The following is a 17,701-nucleotide window of genomic DNA, read 5'->3' on the forward strand; positions in this document are numbered from 1 at the left end:
TTTGTCGGCTACTGTCGTGTATCTCCTATATGAAAGGCGGCCTTTAAACAGGCCGGCATAGTTATACGAGACAATACAAGATCCCGTCTAGGTAGTTTCGCAGTACTTCCGAGACTCATACCCTGTTGAGTGTGCGATGGCCACACGTAGGTCACTTTCAAGGGGCTGATAAATCAGACTTAAGCTGCAAGAAGTACATACCTCCCTAGGTAAGTAGGTACCTAATTGCAACTGGTCGTCTCACTGAGAGAAAAGTACCTAAACTACCTACCTAGGTACCTACCTATAGCAGAGCCAGTACCGTTTTTCTAGCTCCCTTCGGCAAGTCCTAAGTACCTGCTGACTAAAGCGGGGTTAATCGGTCCAGTGACCTAGGGCTGGCCTTTCGGACATTCAAAGGGATGCGGCGCTCCCCCAGCGCGAGCTGCTGGTCGATCTGGGGCGCATGGCTTGAGCATCACGTTCCCCATCCACATGACTTGTTCTTGGTAACTCATGGCCTGTGGCGATGTCCAGGTGCATGCCCTACGATATCTCCATCTAAACTTCCCTTGCGATAGCGACCTCGGACCTACCGTTCGCACCATGCCGCGAGTTTCGCCTGTACGGCGCTGAACCAACAAAGCTACCCTCGGCGCCCACGTTATTTGGGTTCGACGCTGTCTGCCTGCACCTCGATCTACTAATGGGCAGCTTTTCCATCGGCGAGGGCACAATACATCGAAAAACTCCTAGACGCCATCGACGTCGACAATGGCCGGCAACCTCTTCGGCCGCCTTGCCCCGTCCTCACGAGGCACCCGGTCGTTCTATGAGGAGCTGCGCTCGCACGATGATGCCGACTTGGAAGAGGGGGCAGGCCTGAACGTCGACGAAGAAAACTTCCGGCAGCAGCTCAGCGGGTTCGATGCCGAAGCCCTGGCAGCCGGCGACAGCCGCCTCACCGTTGACAGCGCCGCGGGGGGCGGTGGCCACTTGGGCAAGGCGACCAGACAGCATCGAGGCCTTGGCGAAGTACCAACGCGGTGGCCCGTCCACGACGACGAACTGGACAGTGATGTTCCGGCATCCTTGTTGGTAGAGCCCAACGACGTCGACACATTTCATCCAGGCGGACAAATGCCTGAAAACCGGCAGCCCCAGACACGGCCGCCCTACGGCAGTGGGAACCCCGGAAGTAGATCGCAGCTGCAATGGGACGATGCGACGGCTCAGCAACGCCTCCATCAAGATGAACCCCGAGGGCCATCGTCTATGCCGCAACCGCGATCTCTTATGAGGGACACCGTCACGGGCGGACGACGAGAGAAGTCTCTTTGGAGATGGGCCAATACCTCGAGCCTCGACACCTTCATACGAGACGTTTATCATTATTACGAGGGTTGCGGCCTACTGTGCATTCTGTGCTCGAACGCCTTGTGGCTCCTGTCAGTGTTTTCCCAACATGGCTAGTCGCCCGTCTCTTCCGCTTGTCTAGCTAACAAATACCTGATAGGGAGACGCTGTTCGTCGCCGTGTTACTGACGTTCCTGACCCAATGTATTGACTACACCAAGGTTCCTCATAGCAAATCCCTCAACCAAGTTGTCATCAAGCAGTGCACAAGAAACATGTCCGGCCTCTGGAGCTTCGGAATCTGGCTTTACTCCTTCTTCTTCATCTGGAAGTCTGTGCAGTACTTCTTCGAGATCCGTCGGCTCATCCATATCCGCGACTTTTACGTCTACCTACTTGAGATTCCAGAGCAGGACATGCAGACAGTGTCATGGCAAGACATTGTAGCCCGCATCATGACGCTGCGCGACCAGAATCCAAAGACGGCCATGAATATGCCCCAAAACCTGCGCCGCTTCATCGGCAGCCAGTCCAAGGAAAGGTTGGATGCTCACGACATCGCGAACCGGTTGATGCGCAAGGAGAACTACCTCATCGCCATGATCAACAAAGATGTCCTGAACCTTTCACTGCCGCTGCCGCTGCTGCGGGGCAGGCAGCTGTTCTCCAAGACCATGGAGTGGTATCTGCACTACGGTATCATCGACATGGCGTTCAACGAGCTGGGACAGGTGCGACAAGATTTCCTGCGGGCAGATCGAAGGGGCATACTCAGCCAAAAGTTGAAACAGCGGCTTTATTTTGCTGGACTCCTGAACCTCGTCTTTGCGCCGGTAGTGCTCGCTTATGTCATCATCGTCTACTTCTTCACCTACTACAACGTCAGTCGCCTGTTTGCGCGAGCGGGAGAAGATGCTAATCACAAATCCAGGAGTACCAAAAAGACCCCAAGCTGGCAGCGGCGCGCAAATACACTGCGCTGGCCGAGTGGAAGTTTCGAGAATTCAATGAGCTACCGCACATCTTCTACGAAAGGCTGCACATGTCGTTCCCATTCGCGACCCGATATATTGACCAGTTCCCGAAACGAATGACGGAGGAAATTGCCCGCAGCATCTCGTTCATGTCTGGGGCAATCACAGCGGTGCTCGCCGTCTGCACAGTCCTAGACTCGGAGCTCTTCCTCGGGTTTGAGATCACCAAGGACCGAACAGTTCTCTTCTACCTCGGCGTCTTTGGAGGCATCTGGGCGATGACGCGCGGAATGATCTCTGAAGAGACGAGCGTCTTCAACCCAGAGTACGCGTTGCGAAACGTGATCGAGTACACTCACTACATGCCAGACCATTGGAACGGGCGATTGCACAGCTTCGAGGTTAAAAAGGAATTTTCCGAGCTGTACAAGATGAAGGTGCTCATATTCCTGGAGGAAGTCATGGGAATCATCACCACGCCGATGCTGCTGCTCTTCTCGCTGCCCAAGTGCAGTGAGCAGATTGTCGACTTCTTCCGAGAATTCACCATTCACGTCGATGGGCTGGGATACGTTTGTTCGTTTGCCGTGTTTGACTTCAAAAAAGGGATCGGCAGGGCTGCGCAGCAGGGGAGAGACCATGACGTTCGCGAAGACTACTACTCGACCAAGCACGGTAAGATGGCTGCCTCATATTACGGCTTCTTGGACAACTACGTCATCAACCCCAAGACGGGAATCCCGGGGCATATGCCGCCTGGGGTGCGGCAACAGTTCCATCCGCCACCGGCATTCCCGAGCCTGAACTCACCGACGCTGGCCGCAGACATGCAGGGCTCCCACGTAGGTCGACCCGTTGAGTCCGGACGGGCCCGAAGCCGGGTAGTGGGACTGGGAGGATCGCGAGTATCGCGAGCTGGACCTAGCTTCGCTCAACCGTCACCGATGGCATCGGTGCTACTTGATCCACACAACCAGCCGGGAGCGGCCAGTTTGGGAGCGAGAAGCATGCACCGGTCACGGCATCGTCGAGGGGGCTACCGTGGTGAGGACCAGATCATTGAAGAGGCGGCGGAGGACCGGGCTAGCGAGGAGCTGGACGGGCACGAGGTTGGGGGCATACTTGGAGAGTCTACATGGGAAACCTCGCCCGGGCAGGATCTGAGCCGCGAAAATAGCGCAGCCAACGCCGAGGAGCCCGAGGCGGGCGTTTTAGGGCTGATATACCAGCTGCGGCAGACGCAACACAGCAGGCGAGGCGGTGTCGTTTAGGGAGTCAGAATGTCTCCGGAGTTAAATCGTGGGACATGCTCGGTAAGGTTCGGGACCCTTGTCGACATGTCGCTCGATTTCAAGAGTTTAGCAGGTATTAAGTTAGTGGCGACACGGGAGGAGCATAGGCGGTCAAGTGGCTTCACTGTGGCGGCGTTGGCCGATGCCCTTTTACGCATGCACAATTGAGGTGCCGGAGCGCGTCCTAAGATTTCCGCCACGGCAGCCGGCGCGGTGCCGGTCGAGGGCGGACATGACGGAGTAAAGTTGAGGCTCGGCGATGGTTCGCCGCGTCACGGCAATTCGGCACTGTACCTATCCAGTAGACATTGATGAGTGGCGACTGTGGAGAGAGCCCGCTCATGCTAGGGAAAGTACAGTGCTCGGAAGCCGAGCCGTACTGTAACAGGTCTCCATGGCGCAAGCTCGGCTGCCGGACTCCGAGGCCGTCACCGGAGCAGAGCAACACCAACGGCGGAAATTTTTGCCAGCGCAGCCAACATCATCATCGACTCCTGCTTTGCCTCTCCCATTACCAGCATCCTTACCTGGTGTTTTGGCTCCAGCGACACGGCCAAGACGAAGCCACTCTTGCACGACCTCGGAGCCTTTTCGCTGTCTCAAGGCCTTGCCCTGTAAACTGTCCTCCGCTCCCGCTCCCGCTCCCGCTCCCGCTCGCCACGGCCGCAAACCTACCTCCGCTGCAGTATCCCACTGTTGGCGATCCATTAGCCCGCTCCTCTCCAGGTCGCCGAGCTCCCCGCGTGCGTCATCCATTCGCCATTGCGCTGCGTTCTTTCCGGCATCGCTGTCAACCTGGCTGCCCTGGACTCCAAGTCCTTCGGCAGAGCTCCCGAAGCTGTGGCCGAAATGGCCCAGCCAAGTGCCGAGCCGGCTGAGGACTATGAGTGGGTGCCCGCGCCTGCTATCGCTCAGTCTGCCGTGTACTGATGGAAAGCTTGTTATGCAGCTACGAATCACTCCCGCCCAACTTTTCCCTGCTCCAGAACATGGCAGCCGGAGCCTTTGCTGGCATCGCCGTATGTCCAAGCCCCAACCCGACCCGAGGCATCTCCTGGGAATCGCCACGAGTCCTGTCCTCGACTCTGGTGGGCAAGCGGCTGACTGCGATATCCAGGAACATACCGTCATGTATCCCATTGACGCCATCAAGGTATGGCGGCCCAAACGCCACTCCCCTCAGTCAGGGAGTTCCCCCGCTGGTATCAGCACTGACAGTTTTGGGCAGACTCGAATGCAGGTTCTCAATCCGAATGCCACGACCGCATACACCGGAGTCTTGCGCAGTACCTACCAAATAGCCTCTTGCGAAGGCTTCCTCAGCTTGTGGCGCGGCATGTCTAGCGTCATCATCGGAGCAGGTGAGCCACGGCCATTGTCATCCAGGGGCCTCTCCTGCTGACCGAGCAACCCAGGCCCTGCCCATGCAGTATACTTTGCGACGTACGAGGCTGTCAAGCACGCCATGGGAGGCAACCAAGTCGGCGTTCACCATCCTCTCGCTGCCGGTGTGTCCACGCGTCGACCTTTCTGACGGCGTCGCCTACTCTCACCCTTTCTCTCCGTCCGGGAGCTAACACGGGAATCTTGACAGCAACGAGCGGCGCCGCCGCCACCATTGCCAGCGATGCCTTCATGAACCCGTTTGACGGTATGTGTGCTCGACCTTTGCTCGTGTGTGCCGGGCTGACGCATCTCACGTGTCCCAGTCATCAAGCAGCGCATGCAGATCCAGAACTCGAGCAAGATATATCGCTCCATGGTCGACTGCGCCAAGTACGTGTATAGGAACGAGGGCATCGGTGCCTTCTACATCTCCTACCCGACCACGTTATCGATGACAGTCCCATTCACGGCACTGCAGTTCCTCGCCTACGAGTCCATCTCGACGACGATGAATCCACAAAAAAAATACGATCCCCTGACGCATTGCTTGGCAGGCGCCGTGGCAGGCGGTTTCGCCGCCGGTTTGACGACTCCAATGGACGTTGTCAAGACGATTCTGCAAACTCGTGGCACTTCCTCCGACCCCCAAGTCCGCAACGTGAGCGGTTTCGTCGGCGGATGCCAGCTCCTCTACCGCCAGGAAGGATTTCACGGCTTTTTCAAGGGCGTCCGGCCTAGGATTGTCACGACAATGCCAAGCACCGCCATTTGCTGGTCGGCCTATGAGTTTTCCAAGTAGGACTCTCCTGGGAACCCGTCTATCATCTGCGTCTAGCTGCTGACCACTTCCCTCCAGAGCCTACTTTATCAAGCGCAACGATAAATCGTGAGACTTTAGCTTATGAATCTGGCGACCGTCAGCCGTCGCGAAAGGAACGGCTATCTCCCGTAGGCATTGGGTAAGCAGGGCTTCTCGGTGGACCGAAGCGAATCCGCGTCAACCAAGCCGCGATGCCGCGGCGTAGACTTGCAATTTTGCTTCGATATCTTTTGATTACGTGTTCCGGCTCGATACACGCAGGCTCGCCAGACTCACTCATTGCCGGAAATGTGGGATTCCGCAGAAGAGGGCGGCTGCGCTTCCCGGTGACGAATATGTATACAGAGCGGCGCAAAGTCTCGGCGGGTTCCAACTTACTTGGCTGCTGAAGAGGGTATGGGTCCGGAGGATTGTGCGACAATGACTTTGGGAGTGAATGCTCGTTTCGGGATGCAGGCATCGGATGCACCTAGATAATCATTGCTCGGTTTCCACAGGGAAATGCGTTGGCAGCGGATGTGCGTGGCCAGAACCAGCCTGCGGTCTATTGCTTTGCTCCCGGGCTCCAGCGTAACGTGCAATCATCATACATTGCCGAGTTTCTACGTTAAGGGTCCCGAAAGCCCCGCCTGCGAATCTTTCACCTCGGCCCGGCAGCTCGATATACTCTAGCAGCTGGAAAATAGGCACGCACCTGCGGCTGAGACTACACTTCCAGACTCTAGAGGTTAGTAGGTACAACCACGCAGTCGACAATAGTATCAATAAACGCCCCGCCCTTGCCCTGCTGCGGGCGCGGTAGTGCATGAGCACTTCCGCTAACGTCAGCGCCGTCGTCAGCATTTCAGAACCCAAACGGGCCCCCCCCCCCTCCGCCACCGCCAAAGTGGAACTTGAAGTTGGCTTGCCCGCCCCCGCCCTGCTGCTGGAACATGAAGGGGTTGCCGCCGGGAAAGGGCTGGCCCTGGAAGGGGTTCGTCCTCTCCTGCGAGTTGGGGTCGTCCCCGTTGTCGAACCGCGTGCGGAGCTCCGGGTCGCTGAGCACCTCGTACGCCTCGTTGATGGACGCCATCTTCTTCTCGGCCTCCTCCTTGTTGACGCCCTGCTTGGCTGCTTTGTCCGGGTGGTGCTGCTTCGATGCTTTCCGGTATGCCGACTTGATTTGCCTCTCGTCGGCGTCTCTGGGCACGCCGAGGATTTTGTAGTAGTCCTTTGTCTTACTATGCTTGAGGGCAATTTGGGCCTTGTTGAGGATCGGATTGACCTTGTCCTGCTTGTCTGGCCGCGCTTCGGCTGCCTTGTTCAGCGCCTCGATGGCCGCCTCGAATTCTTCCTTCTTGAGCAGCACCTTGCCCCGATGGACCAGGCCCCAGAAAGACTGGGAGTCCAGCTGCAGCGCCTCGTCGCAATACTTTTGGGCATCTCTGTGGTTTGACTGCAGTGCAAATTCCCATGTCAGCGTGACCTCACTCCACAGCGACCGAAGGTGTTGCACATCTTACCTCAGAGTATGCCTGGCACACCATCTCCACAGTCTGGTCATATAATCTGGCCGTCGACTTGGCGGGAATCCTCCCATCCTGCCGCAGCTCTTCCACCTGCTCTCGGATCTTTGTGATCAGACCAGGCTCTTCTGCGTTGCCAATGAGTGTGCGCCCAGCCGTCGTCGATTGCCCCTTATTGAGCTGGCCCTGGGCCTTTGTGTAGATTTTGTGGATGAGCTTCTGCTGCTTGTGCAACTTCTTGCAGACTTTGGAGTCTGGGTCAGAGTGAAGACACTTCCTGACTTGCGCGAGGCCATTGTCGAAATCGCCGAGGCCGTAAAAGGTCGTGGCCGAAATCAGGACGCGGGGATCCGTGTCCCCAGGGCGCATCTGCAGAACGTGGTGTAGGTCGCCCATGCCCTCTTCAACCTCGCCACGCTCGAAGCGGCAGCGGGCCCTCAGCTGGCGCAGGGACGGAGATCTGGAGGCGACGAGGATGGCGACACCAGCATGATTGACGCAATCGTCCCATTGAGCAGCGCTCGCGGCGTCGTTGGCGAGCCTGGCGGCGCCCTCTGCCTCTGCAAGCTCTGCAACCTCGGTTGAGTCGAGGTCCCTGTTTGCGGCCTTGTACTCGGCCCTAGCAGCTTCCCACTCGGCGGCCTTGGACTTGATCTTTGCCAGCTGCAGGTGGGCGCCTTCGAAGCCAGGCTTGAGAGCAAGCACCTTGTTGAAGTCGTCGGTTGCCTGAGCGGCGCGGCCGAGGGAGAGGTAGGTTGTAGCGCGCTTGAAGAGGGTCAGGTAGTTGGTCGGGTCTTTGGCGAGGGCAGCATCGTAGTAGACGAGGGCCTCGCTTGTCTCGCCCCTGGCCAGAAGCGACTGCGCCGACGTCAGGAGCGCCGAGACGGGCAGGTCGGAGGGGACATCGTGGGACGATAGCGCACTGCCGGCAGATGCCAGCAGGCTGGCCGTCACAGCCAGGCTAGACAAGTCGAAGCGCATGTTGGCAGAGGAGGTCGGAGGCGGCCGACGATGGGGCTAAGACGAGTACATGCGAAGACGGACGAAGCCAGTGGCGGCGGCGATGCTGTGGAGGAGAGGTGTCGTGGGGAAGCAAGCAGCTGGAAGCGCTGTGAGTATGAATGGGAGTATGCGACAGGCCTGCGGCAAGGAGTGAGGCAAGCGCGCGATGTCAAGAGGCGACGACGGTAGAACGTGTCACGACGAGGGACGACGAATGACGGCGAATCGACACTAACTATAAGAAAAGCCCACGCTGGCCTTTGCTCTCGATTCATGCGACCAATGGATGGGCCGACAGGTGGGAACAGGGGTGTCAATACAATGTGCCTTTTTACTGTTGGCACGCCCCGTTATGTCACCGCCCGCGCCGCCATGCTTCCCTACTAATTAATTTCAATTGGCGGACTCTCGAGGTGTTTGCAGCAATAGTAGAAAATTCGATGCATTTGCTGTAATTCCTCGACGCCTTGATCGCGGACCGAGAAACAGGATTCGGCTGTTCCTTAATATCTGGAGTCCCTGGAGACTTGTAAGTACAGTATTGGCCTCGGCCACAAATTTCCGCCAAAATCTAGGCCTGACATGGGTCTTTCTTCCCTCCCGTTCACTCGTAAGCCAAAACGGGCACATCATCATTTCCAGATTGACCGAAGTCGATCAGGAAGAAGCAACGTCGGTTGTTCAAGGCGAACTGATCATTATACGAGGCCCAGCGGAATTTTGGTACCTCGAAATCGCAGTTCCAGGGGTGCTGGCATGTACGGTTCAAGATGGACATGCATGGATCGCTCATAGTTGCCATTTCTTGGAACCAGATGGGGTCAAGGGTTGGACCTTGGACCAGGATCCGACTGGCGGCTCCGGCCTCGGGGTCGTTGACACAGTCCTGTTTGCCGTTGTTCATTGTTGAAAAAGCCCTTGTCGCAAGCTCGGAAGAGCAGTGTCGGTTGCTTAGCTACGGGCTGTGGCGAGCAGGACTCTGAGGCGAATGAGTCAGTCACGCAGGAACATTTGATGCCGGCGAGGATGCACATTGCCGACACGCCTCGGTAAGCCGGGGACGATAATCGAAATGCACGTGACTCAACACATGACCCCGTACTCGGACCAGTCGAGGAGAAACATCTTCAAACGGGCACGCAGCTTGACGGCCGTCTTTCATCCATCCACGCGTCTTCTCCGCATACCAAGACCATGGCTCACCTCCATGACCATCTCTCCCGGCACGACGAATCCGCCGCCATCTTCTCCCCCTCCGTTGCCCGCATTGCTGCCTCCACCGCCCGCGACTGGTCCCACGTCGAGTCCTGGCTCGCTTCAAAGTTCCCACCTGGCCGGGCTCTGCCATCTTTTGAACGCAACCAGGACACTCTCAAGGCCCTCCTCGTCCTCGCCACGGCCAACGAGGCTGCCGACGAGCAACGCCAACTCCTGGCCCGCGCCGATGCTTCAGCCTTGGCTGAGAACCGCGGCCGTGCATCTACCGGATCTAAACCGGATAATCATGCTTTGCGGCCCCATCTCTTGAGAGAAGACCTACTCACCCTGATCCAACGTCAGCTCCCCCACGAGGGCACAAATGCACTCGACTGTCTTGCCAAAGTGGCCGTCCAGGCTAGGACCGCCTTCGCAGAGCCCCAACGTCTCGGCTGCGACATTATGAGCTTGCAAGGCACCCTCTTTGAGCTGGAACAGATGGTTGCCCGTCTCGACTCGCTTGAGCGCCAAATCCAACTTGAAGCCGAGCAGACTGCCAGTCTCCTGCGCATGTGGCAACGCGATTCCTTCAGGCCTCCTCCCGATTCGGCAAAGGAGAATCTGGACCTGCAACGCAAGATCAAGTCCATGTCTAGTCATCTTGACAATCTGCGAGATCATGCTGCCGCCAAGATGCCTCCCGTCAATGCCTCGCACCCCACCATCGGCGACGTTTCCCTCCAAGAAAAGGACTTGCTAGCCCTCTTGTCATGCAAAAAAGAGCTCGATGCGCAAATTGCCGCCTTTGAGGGTCTTCCGAATGATCCCATCAAGGCCCGAAGTGAGCTGGATGCTCTCCGCCGTCAGCTCCAAACCTTTTCTTCGCATCGTGACGCTGTCTTTGAGGGCCTAGTCGAGCGCGAAAGCCCGGTCAGACGGCGCTGAAAAGTAATTCAAATGATACAAACCCACGCATACCAAAGGCTAAGCATGAGACGGACATCAGGGGCTGGGTGACGAGCGAGCGACAAGCCATTGCCCGCGCCAACGCTGTCCACCATATCCTCACAATGTAATACAGGCTCAGCTACTGATTGCGACGGCTTTTTCCCGATACGGCACCTCCAAGCCTTCCAAACTGCCTGCCCAGGCCAGACTTCTTAACTGGTGCCACCGGCGTAGAGTCTTTTTGGGGCACCGGCGGGGGCACAGTCGGAGTCGGCCCGCGGCTTTCCCTCCCCTTGATTTCGAGCGGGCCTTCGCTCATTCTCAACTCAGAGAGTCCAGCCGCTGGCATCTCTTCACCGTCCAGCATGTGTCGCTGTGTTCTCCTCGCTCTTTCTTGGACGCTGCGAAATTTCTCCAGCAGCTCTTGCCACCGGATGCTCCCGTCATCTCGCCCTTTCAATCGGTTTGGTCGGTCATAGTTGGCGCCGCTGGCCGATGCTGATGCGCTTCACGAAACGTGCATGTTTAGCCTTCGTCTCGAGATGTGGAAGCTATGGGATGCGAGAATAGAGACTTACCCCCGGGGGGCCACGTGCAAATAGCCTATGGAGCTGACACTGTTGAGGCGGTTTTTCAAGGCAGCAAATGCCGACGATTGCGGTAATAGCATCAGGATCCCGTACATGCATTTGTACAGATAGGGATACTTCTCAGGCTCCAGAAGCTGAAGCCTCAGGTCTGACCAGGACAAGATACGTTTGTTAACAATTGCTGCTCGGACTTTTTCAGGAAACAACGGGCAACCCACAAGTGAAGACGGGCGATTCAATCAACTGGACAAGCTTGTCGACCTGGATCAAGAGGTTGACAGTCATGTCCAGCTCGCCACTGGAGGTCGTTAGCAATACATACATCCCCAATTGCGGGCAAAGGATTTTCTCACAAAATCTGCAGCAGGTGATAGGCCTGTTCATAGGCCTGGGCAAGCAAGCACAATGAAAAGGTGGCAACGGCGTTGTAGCACCATGACCGGAACAGAGCCACAAAGAGCGTCTGTCCGTCCTTGGTCTCCAGGTTGCGCAGCCTTTTCCGCACTTCGCCAAGCTGAGGCGCTGTGATGAGATTGTTGTTGAGGTTCTGTACCATGATGCTGGCAAACTCGACATCCTCCTCCTTCTCGATGCACTCGGCCAGGGTACGGTATATCCGCTCGGGACTGAGGCTGATGCATAGCTGACGAATGATGAGGTTTCCACGCGTCTCCAGGAGCTTGCGGTCCGTCGAAAAGAGCTGCAAGAGATTCACCATGAAATTCGCGAAGTAGTCGTCCTCGCTGTTGCGCGATATTTGCGACAAAAGCTGGAGATCCCTGGTGACGACGGCGTCGGAGGGGTCCGAGAGAGTCTTGAGAAGAGCGGGAAAGGTGCCGTCGTTGAAGGCCAACACCTTTCTCGGGGCCTTTCTGTGTAGCATGATGAGCCAGGTCAGCGCAGCGACGCGAGTCGCCTCGTGGTCGTTGAGGAACAGCAGCGTCAAGGAGTTGACAGCCGCGGCGTAGTCGAGATCTGCCCGAGGGGGGGAAGCAGATCGGGACGAAGCCTGGCCCTGGCCCGGCGCAGGACTCAGCGCATCCTTGTCGCGAGAACTCGACAAGGACGCCCGATTGCTGTTGGAGTCGTCCACTTTGTCGCCGGGAAGCGCGAGCCGCGAGCTTGGGTGGAATGGGGCTTGATGGGGGTTATGATGACCGATCCCAGCCTCGTCCGACAGAGACACCACGTAGTCAAGCAGGCACGTGTTGACCCTCGTTGCCGCCCGATGAATAGTCTCTTTCGTGCTTGCCATGGCTGGCAGCATATGAGCCAGAATCTTGGGTGTGAACGGCAGGACTTCCTCTGGACAAATGTCGAGGAACTCAACAATCCATCTCAGCGATTCTAGAAGACTATCTTCCTCTGCGTAATGTGAGCAATCGTTGGCTTTGCTCCAGGGGCGTTTTTCCCGGAGGGGACGGGCAACGAACCTAGCGGCGAATCCAACGTCGCGGTAAGGATCTCCAGCACCTCCTTGTAATTGATCTCGACATCTTGACCTGGGATCCAGTCCTCCTCGATGCTGTCGTCGTCGTCATCGTTCAGGGCCTCCGACTCGACCTCTTCCCCCTCTTCCAAATCGGGGCGAATGCTGCCCGTATCCATGGAATCTTGCCGTCTTCTTTTGCCGCCTTCTCTCGACTTCCTGCTCTCCAGAATCCCCTTCTTGACCCGCGCAATCCGCTTAATCTCGTTCAGAAATTTGTCGAGGCAGGCGTGCGTGGCGGTCCGCACATCCGTGTTCTGGTCGCTCAGGAACTTGAGAATTCCAGCGAGAAAGTCGGGAAGATATGTCACGAGCTCCAAGTCCGGTATGGAGTCCAACAGGGTGATCCAGCCCACCAGAAATTGGCGCGTGAAGGGGTTGATGACCCAGATGCGTTCCTTGAGAAGGGGAATAAACCGAACCAGCGAGAAGGCGGTGGGTAAGGGGACATTGTCGTCGTCGAGGTCCGTCTTGTTGCCGCCGTCAAAGTCTGTAGAAGCTTCAAGGATGGAAACATACGAGGCAGCAGACTCGGAAACAATGTCTTTGACGAGCCGGTCCAGCAGTTCGGCGCCATTTTTGACGGAGAGCTCCGAGTCCGCACCAAGCTGGTCCCGACAAGAGAGTCTGGTCAGCGGAGACGATCTCCCATAAGTGGCAGAGACCATGTGGCCGGAGAGGGACGTACCCGGCAAAGCTGATCGAATATGCTGTTAAAATACACCAAAATCTCGCCCTTGGCGACTTTTGCAATGTTGTACATGGCTTCACACGCATAATACCTGACCCTTGCATCCTGGTCAGTGAAGCACGCCAATACAGGCGGCACAATCTTGGCGAGATAGCGCGGCAGCTCCTGGAGTGATCGTTAGCCCTGGATAGTCGACGAGGCTTATGAGGCAATGGCTCCTCTCTTGAAGGCTTTCCAGGCTGGACCCCAGAGTCGGAACGAGGGACAGAGGCGTGAGACGAGAGGAGCCGTGTATCCCCACCAGAGCCACGCAAGAGGGCCCCTGGAAGAGAGGCGAGCGGTGGCAGAGGGTTCAGGCGATGGCAGGACGGAAGCTTCCGACAATCAAGACGGAAGAAATAACACTTACGGTGCCCAGGGCAATAGCAGCGGCAGCGAGGCCGATCAAGCCGCCGTTGCGCGCATGGGGCTGATGCACGGCGTATGCGTAGTCACTGACGAGCTGCTCGAGAACGTCGTGGACGCGCTGGAAATCCTTGGCCACGACGAGATCGCGAATGATCTTCTCGAGCCTGCGTGGGAGCAGACGCGTCAGCTTCACGTTGCTCGTCAATCGTCGCGCAGCGCTCCGGGTTGACAAACTCGAGTGCTCCGACCTTGCGCTTGTCGTAGAGCTTGTCGTTCAGCGCCCGCTGGATGTTGGCGTCCATGGTTGCTGCTGAAACATGGCCGGCGCCGGGTTTGCTCCAGGAGAATGGAGGTTTGCCGTCTGAGGCAAGGTGAGGCGAGGTGAGATTGCCTCGGATCTCTATCGCAGATAACCACGGTAGATGGCCAGGCGAGGTAGGAGGGTGGGTAGGTAGGAAGCTGCTCCCTCTCAGCCCAGAGAGAGGTCTCGCGTCTAGTCAAGCGGAGCTGGCTGCCGCAGATGAGACACGACGGGCCGCAGGCGAAGATGGGGAAGGGTCAGAGGCACCGCGGGAAGGGCGATGGAAAGCAGAGCAGACGATGTTGATTGTGGTACAAAACGTGATGCTGTTCGCGCCCGCCGGGTCGGTGATGGCAGGTACCGAGTAGTTCAGCTGGCTTCGGTGCAGGTGAGGTGAGGGCCGGTGGCCGTAACGGGGCGCCGCATGCAACGACTAAGTTAACAGTAGCTGTTGGGCCCTGCGCCTGCAGCCAATGGCGTCACCGCCCGTCTGTCCTTGCCTACCTGAATAGCTAGGTAGTAGCTTTGGAAGCTCGATGGCATTCAAGTTGCATGGAGAGAAACAATAAATGATTCCAAAACTTCGTACATTTTCAAGATTGGAAGGCCTTGAAATGATTGTCAAGGACAAACTCTCCTTGCTCAAAGAGTCTCGCGCGACCAACCGCAGTAAGTGACGATTCAACACCATTTTTATTGTGAAGAAATAAGGCTTGCCAAACATCCGAGACAAGACGATCGTCTCCAGCCTACAGTACATGCTCCTCCATTGCCCATCCTTGAAACCGGTGGACACGCACCAGGAACAAAACGACAAACGACCATTTCAGCCCAGCACCCTGTCTCGCCGTGCCAAGGCTCCTCAATTGTGACTGCGGTGGTCATGGTGGTCATGTCCAAAAAAGTCGCCGCTCATCGCGATTGTCTTTTGGCATTTGCCCAGGATGGCCGCCTGTCTCGACACCTCGGACAGACGGCCGATTACCTGCTTGTTGCTGTCCGCGAACCCGTACAGGACATACGGGATGCCCACGTCGTTACAGAATTCTTGCACCAGCTTCTGCGCTTTGCGGAGGTTATGTCGGGGCATGCGTGGGAATAAATGATGAATAATTTGGAACTGCAGGCCTCCGTGGACGAAGTCGAGCCACGGGGGGCAGTCGACGTCCATGGTTGTCCGCAGCATCCTCTGGGGAAACGACTCGTGCGGACCCAGGTCGGCTGTGCTCATGGCAAAGTGCGACAATACGATCTGTACGTGCAGGGGTGAAGAAGCGACGTGGCTTGTCATGATGAAGACAAACCGGGACCAGCCGTCGGGTATCATCTTGTACAGAATCCCATACCCAAACCAAGTCCAGAAGAAGACCTGGCCCGTCAGTTCCAGCCACCGGTGCCAGGCGCCGGGGCCTTTCTTAGCACCCCTGTTGGCCAGAATGTAATCCCACGACTGCACGTAGAGGTTGAAGCGGCCGAGGGCCAGCAACGGGTAGTAGGTCCACGACTGAATCCTGAGGAAAAACTTTGCCGCGGCGTCGTACTTCATGACACGGCCGTAGTAGGTGGACCGCAGACTTCCTAGCAATCGGTGCGAGACGGCAAAGAGCGGCATGTGCTCAATGTCCGGGTCGTGCTCGGGCGCGTTGGTCAAGATGTGATGGACGTTGTGGTTCCTCTTCCACCAGCCCATGGACAAGCCGCCGATAAAGTTTGCAATGATGATGCCGATGATGGTGTCGACGCTGTATTTGTGGGTGATGCCCATGTGGCCCGCGTCGTGAGCAGCGAAGACGAGCTGGTGCCACATGAAGCCAAGGAAGATGCCTCCGAGAGCGTACTGACCCCAGCCAAGACAGACGAACATGAGGGCGAAGAAGGCGATATATCGGCAGCAGTCGACGGCATAGGCCCAGAAATCGCATCGGTAAAGCCCTTTATCGTGGACCCTCTGATGCAGCGCGCGATACTTGGCCAAGATGCCCGCCTGCGTTTCCGGGTCGGGCGTCGGATATTTCTCGAGGTCGAGGCTGATGTGCTCGCGCGTGATGGCGTCGAGATACGACATGCCGTCCATGTCGGGGCCGGCCGCCGACTGCCGAGATGCAGAGGGCGGCCCCGCAGGTTGGTTCGCAGCGCGGCCAGTGCGGCGCTTCAATGCCTGACCATCAACGTCGAAGACGGGGGACGGCGATCGGGAGGCCGGGGAGCGTGAGCGTGCTTCTTCCCTCGCGCTGTCGACGTCGGAGGAGGGGGTGGCATCGTCTTTGATCTCTGCAAGAGTGCGGAACGTGCCTCCCTGGATGGGAGGCACGAAGTTCCTCCACAGCCCTTGAATCTTGCCAATCCGATATCGCAACATCTGCTGCCTGGCAGTGTCGGAGTGTAGGCTGCGGATGGCGAAGGTTAGTAGCTGGTGCAATGGGGAGAAGGGACATGAGCCTACGCTTCAATCTCAGCCGTGGCATCTCTTCCCACCATGTGCAGCACGGCCTTGTCGCCACCGGGGTGGTATGGCAGCCACGGGTCGACCTTGAGAGCATGGTCCTGGTAAATGACGATTTTGCGACCATCGGCTATCAGCGCCTCGACCTCATCGCGAGATATTGGAGGGTATGGCCTCTGCTCGGGCGAGGAGACGGGCGCCATGGTCAAGAGCTGCGAGGCTCCTTGGGGTGTCGGCAGGGAAGTCAATAGCAGAGTTAGTTGATGAAGATGTTGCGCTCGAGCACCGAGCCCTTCTCTTTTTGCTCCAGCCTTTCGCGTTGACTCTGGCGGAGGCGGATGGGGCAAAAGGACGAGTGTCGACTCCTTTTCCCTTTCCTTCGGTAGCCCGCTTTCTTTTTTCACCACTAAACCGGCGATGGGGTGCGTGCTCTGCGGGTTGCAGGTCGGTGGGAGGGATGGACGGGATAGATGCAGGGCAGAGTGACCAAGTTCAGGCGAGTGGTTTAGACAAAGGGGGCGTTCCATCGGTCGAGGCGTGGTGGATAAACATGCCACTGCCTCCAAAAGTTCAAAGGGTGCCTGCATTTCACACCTCGGGGATGCGTTGAGCCGGGCCGGGCCACCCAGGCAAAGTTACATTGTTTTGTACCGAGCATCGAAACTTAGCTGTGCTCGTACTCGCAATGGACCATATCTCTTTCTTGGTTTTGCTGGCTCCCTCCGAGACGTCGCTATCGGCAACTAGACGTGACGAGCCCCATGCCATACGGGCCTTTCCCCTCCGCCAACTCGACATGTCGCTTGTTCCAACAAGGCAAGCAAGGGTTCAACCGCTCTCCAACCTCACCCCAAGGTTCACACGCAAGGCCTGGTGCTAGGTTTGACGCAAACTAGAAGGGGTGATTCACCCTCGCCTTGGGCAAAGGGCATCGGCAAGAGATCAATCGCCGGCAGTCAGACTTGTCACGCAGCTTACGTTCATATGAACCTCCCAACTCCAACCATGACTGGCTATTGCCGGGCAGCGCGAGTCCCAGTCCGCTCGCATCACCTCACAGGCCACAAGAGCACGAAACACCCCAGTCCGCCGCGGCATCATATCATCAATGTCATCCACGCGCTGACTCCAACATTGCTACTTTACACAGCCAACCTACTTCCACACGGTGGCATATTCTGGCACGAGACACGAGGTGAAAGTGTCTCGAGCTCTTTCATTACCAGCCTCGCCCCCTGCTTGAGCAAAGTCGACAGGCGAGGCGCGCGCCACAAATGTTCCAACGCCGCTGTCTATTGATCGCAATGATCGGGGCTCAAA

General features: G+C 57.3%; 7 protein-coding genes across 7 annotated transcripts; 3 read left to right on the forward strand and 4 right to left on the reverse strand.

The window, feature by feature from the left end:
• Nucleotides 1–753: 753 nt before the first annotated feature.
• HRG_11051 (autophagy protein apg9 domain-containing protein) lies at nt 754–3,580 on the forward strand (the record flags this gene model as incomplete). The annotated part of the gene is made up of 4 exons (XM_044869521.1): nt 754–1,427; nt 1,496–2,216; nt 2,267–3,151; nt 3,365–3,580. The coding sequence occupies 4 exons, from the start codon at nt 754–756 to the stop codon at nt 3,578–3,580; spliced, it is 2,496 nt and encodes an 831-aa protein (XP_044715472.1).
• An 870-nt stretch (nt 3,581–4,450) lies between these two features.
• HRG_11052 (mitochondrial carrier protein) lies at nt 4,451–5,877 on the forward strand (the record flags this gene model as incomplete). The annotated part of the gene is made up of 8 exons (XM_044869522.1): nt 4,451–4,488; nt 4,551–4,620; nt 4,719–4,754; nt 4,830–4,962; nt 5,017–5,109; nt 5,196–5,252; nt 5,311–5,782; nt 5,844–5,877. The coding sequence occupies 8 exons, from the start codon at nt 4,451–4,453 to the stop codon at nt 5,875–5,877; spliced, it is 933 nt and encodes a 310-aa protein (XP_044715473.1).
• Nucleotides 5,878–6,651: 774 nt separating this feature from the next.
• HRG_11053 (dnaJ domain-containing protein) lies at nt 6,652–8,293 on the reverse strand (the record flags this gene model as incomplete). The annotated part of the gene is made up of 2 exons (XM_044869523.1): nt 6,652–7,242; nt 7,310–8,293. The coding sequence occupies 2 exons, from the start codon at nt 8,291–8,293 to the stop codon at nt 6,652–6,654; spliced, it is 1,575 nt and encodes a 524-aa protein (XP_044715474.1).
• A 625-nt stretch (nt 8,294–8,918) lies between these two features.
• On the reverse strand, nt 8,919–9,218 carry HRG_11054 (uncharacterized protein; the record flags this gene model as incomplete). The annotated part of the gene is made up of 1 exon (XM_044869524.1): nt 8,919–9,218. One exon carries the CDS (start codon nt 9,216–9,218, stop codon nt 8,919–8,921), a length of 300 nt encoding a protein of 99 aa, XP_044715475.1.
• Nucleotides 9,219–9,508: 290 nt separating this feature from the next.
• On the forward strand, nt 9,509–10,456 carry HRG_11055 (uncharacterized protein; the record flags this gene model as incomplete). The annotated part of the gene is made up of 1 exon (XM_044869525.1): nt 9,509–10,456. The coding sequence occupies one exon, from the start codon at nt 9,509–9,511 to the stop codon at nt 10,454–10,456; it is 948 nt and encodes a 315-aa protein (XP_044715476.1).
• A 142-nt stretch (nt 10,457–10,598) lies between these two features.
• Nucleotides 10,599–13,939, reverse strand: HRG_11056 (vacuolar 14 fab1-binding domain-containing protein; the record flags this gene model as incomplete). The annotated part of the gene is made up of 9 exons (XM_044869526.1): nt 10,599–10,965; nt 11,038–11,197; nt 11,268–11,347; nt 11,403–12,024; nt 12,208–12,414; nt 12,483–13,146; nt 13,227–13,394; nt 13,639–13,801; nt 13,872–13,939. The coding sequence occupies 9 exons, from the start codon at nt 13,937–13,939 to the stop codon at nt 10,599–10,601; spliced, it is 2,499 nt and encodes an 832-aa protein (XP_044715477.1).
• An 861-nt stretch (nt 13,940–14,800) lies between these two features.
• On the reverse strand, nt 14,801–16,584 carry HRG_11057 (fatty acid desaturase domain-containing protein; the record flags this gene model as incomplete). The annotated part of the gene is made up of 2 exons (XM_044869527.1): nt 14,801–16,325; nt 16,382–16,584. 2 exons carry the CDS (start codon nt 16,582–16,584, stop codon nt 14,801–14,803), a joined length of 1,728 nt encoding a protein of 575 aa, XP_044715478.1.
• Nucleotides 16,585–17,701: the final 1,117 nt, after the last annotated feature.

The sequence above is a fragment of the Hirsutella rhossiliensis genome (genome assembly GCF_020360975.1).
Source record: "Hirsutella rhossiliensis strain HR02 chromosome Unknown scaffold00018, whole genome shotgun sequence".
NCBI lineage: Eukaryota > Fungi > Ascomycota > Sordariomycetes > Hypocreales > Ophiocordycipitaceae > Hirsutella > Hirsutella rhossiliensis.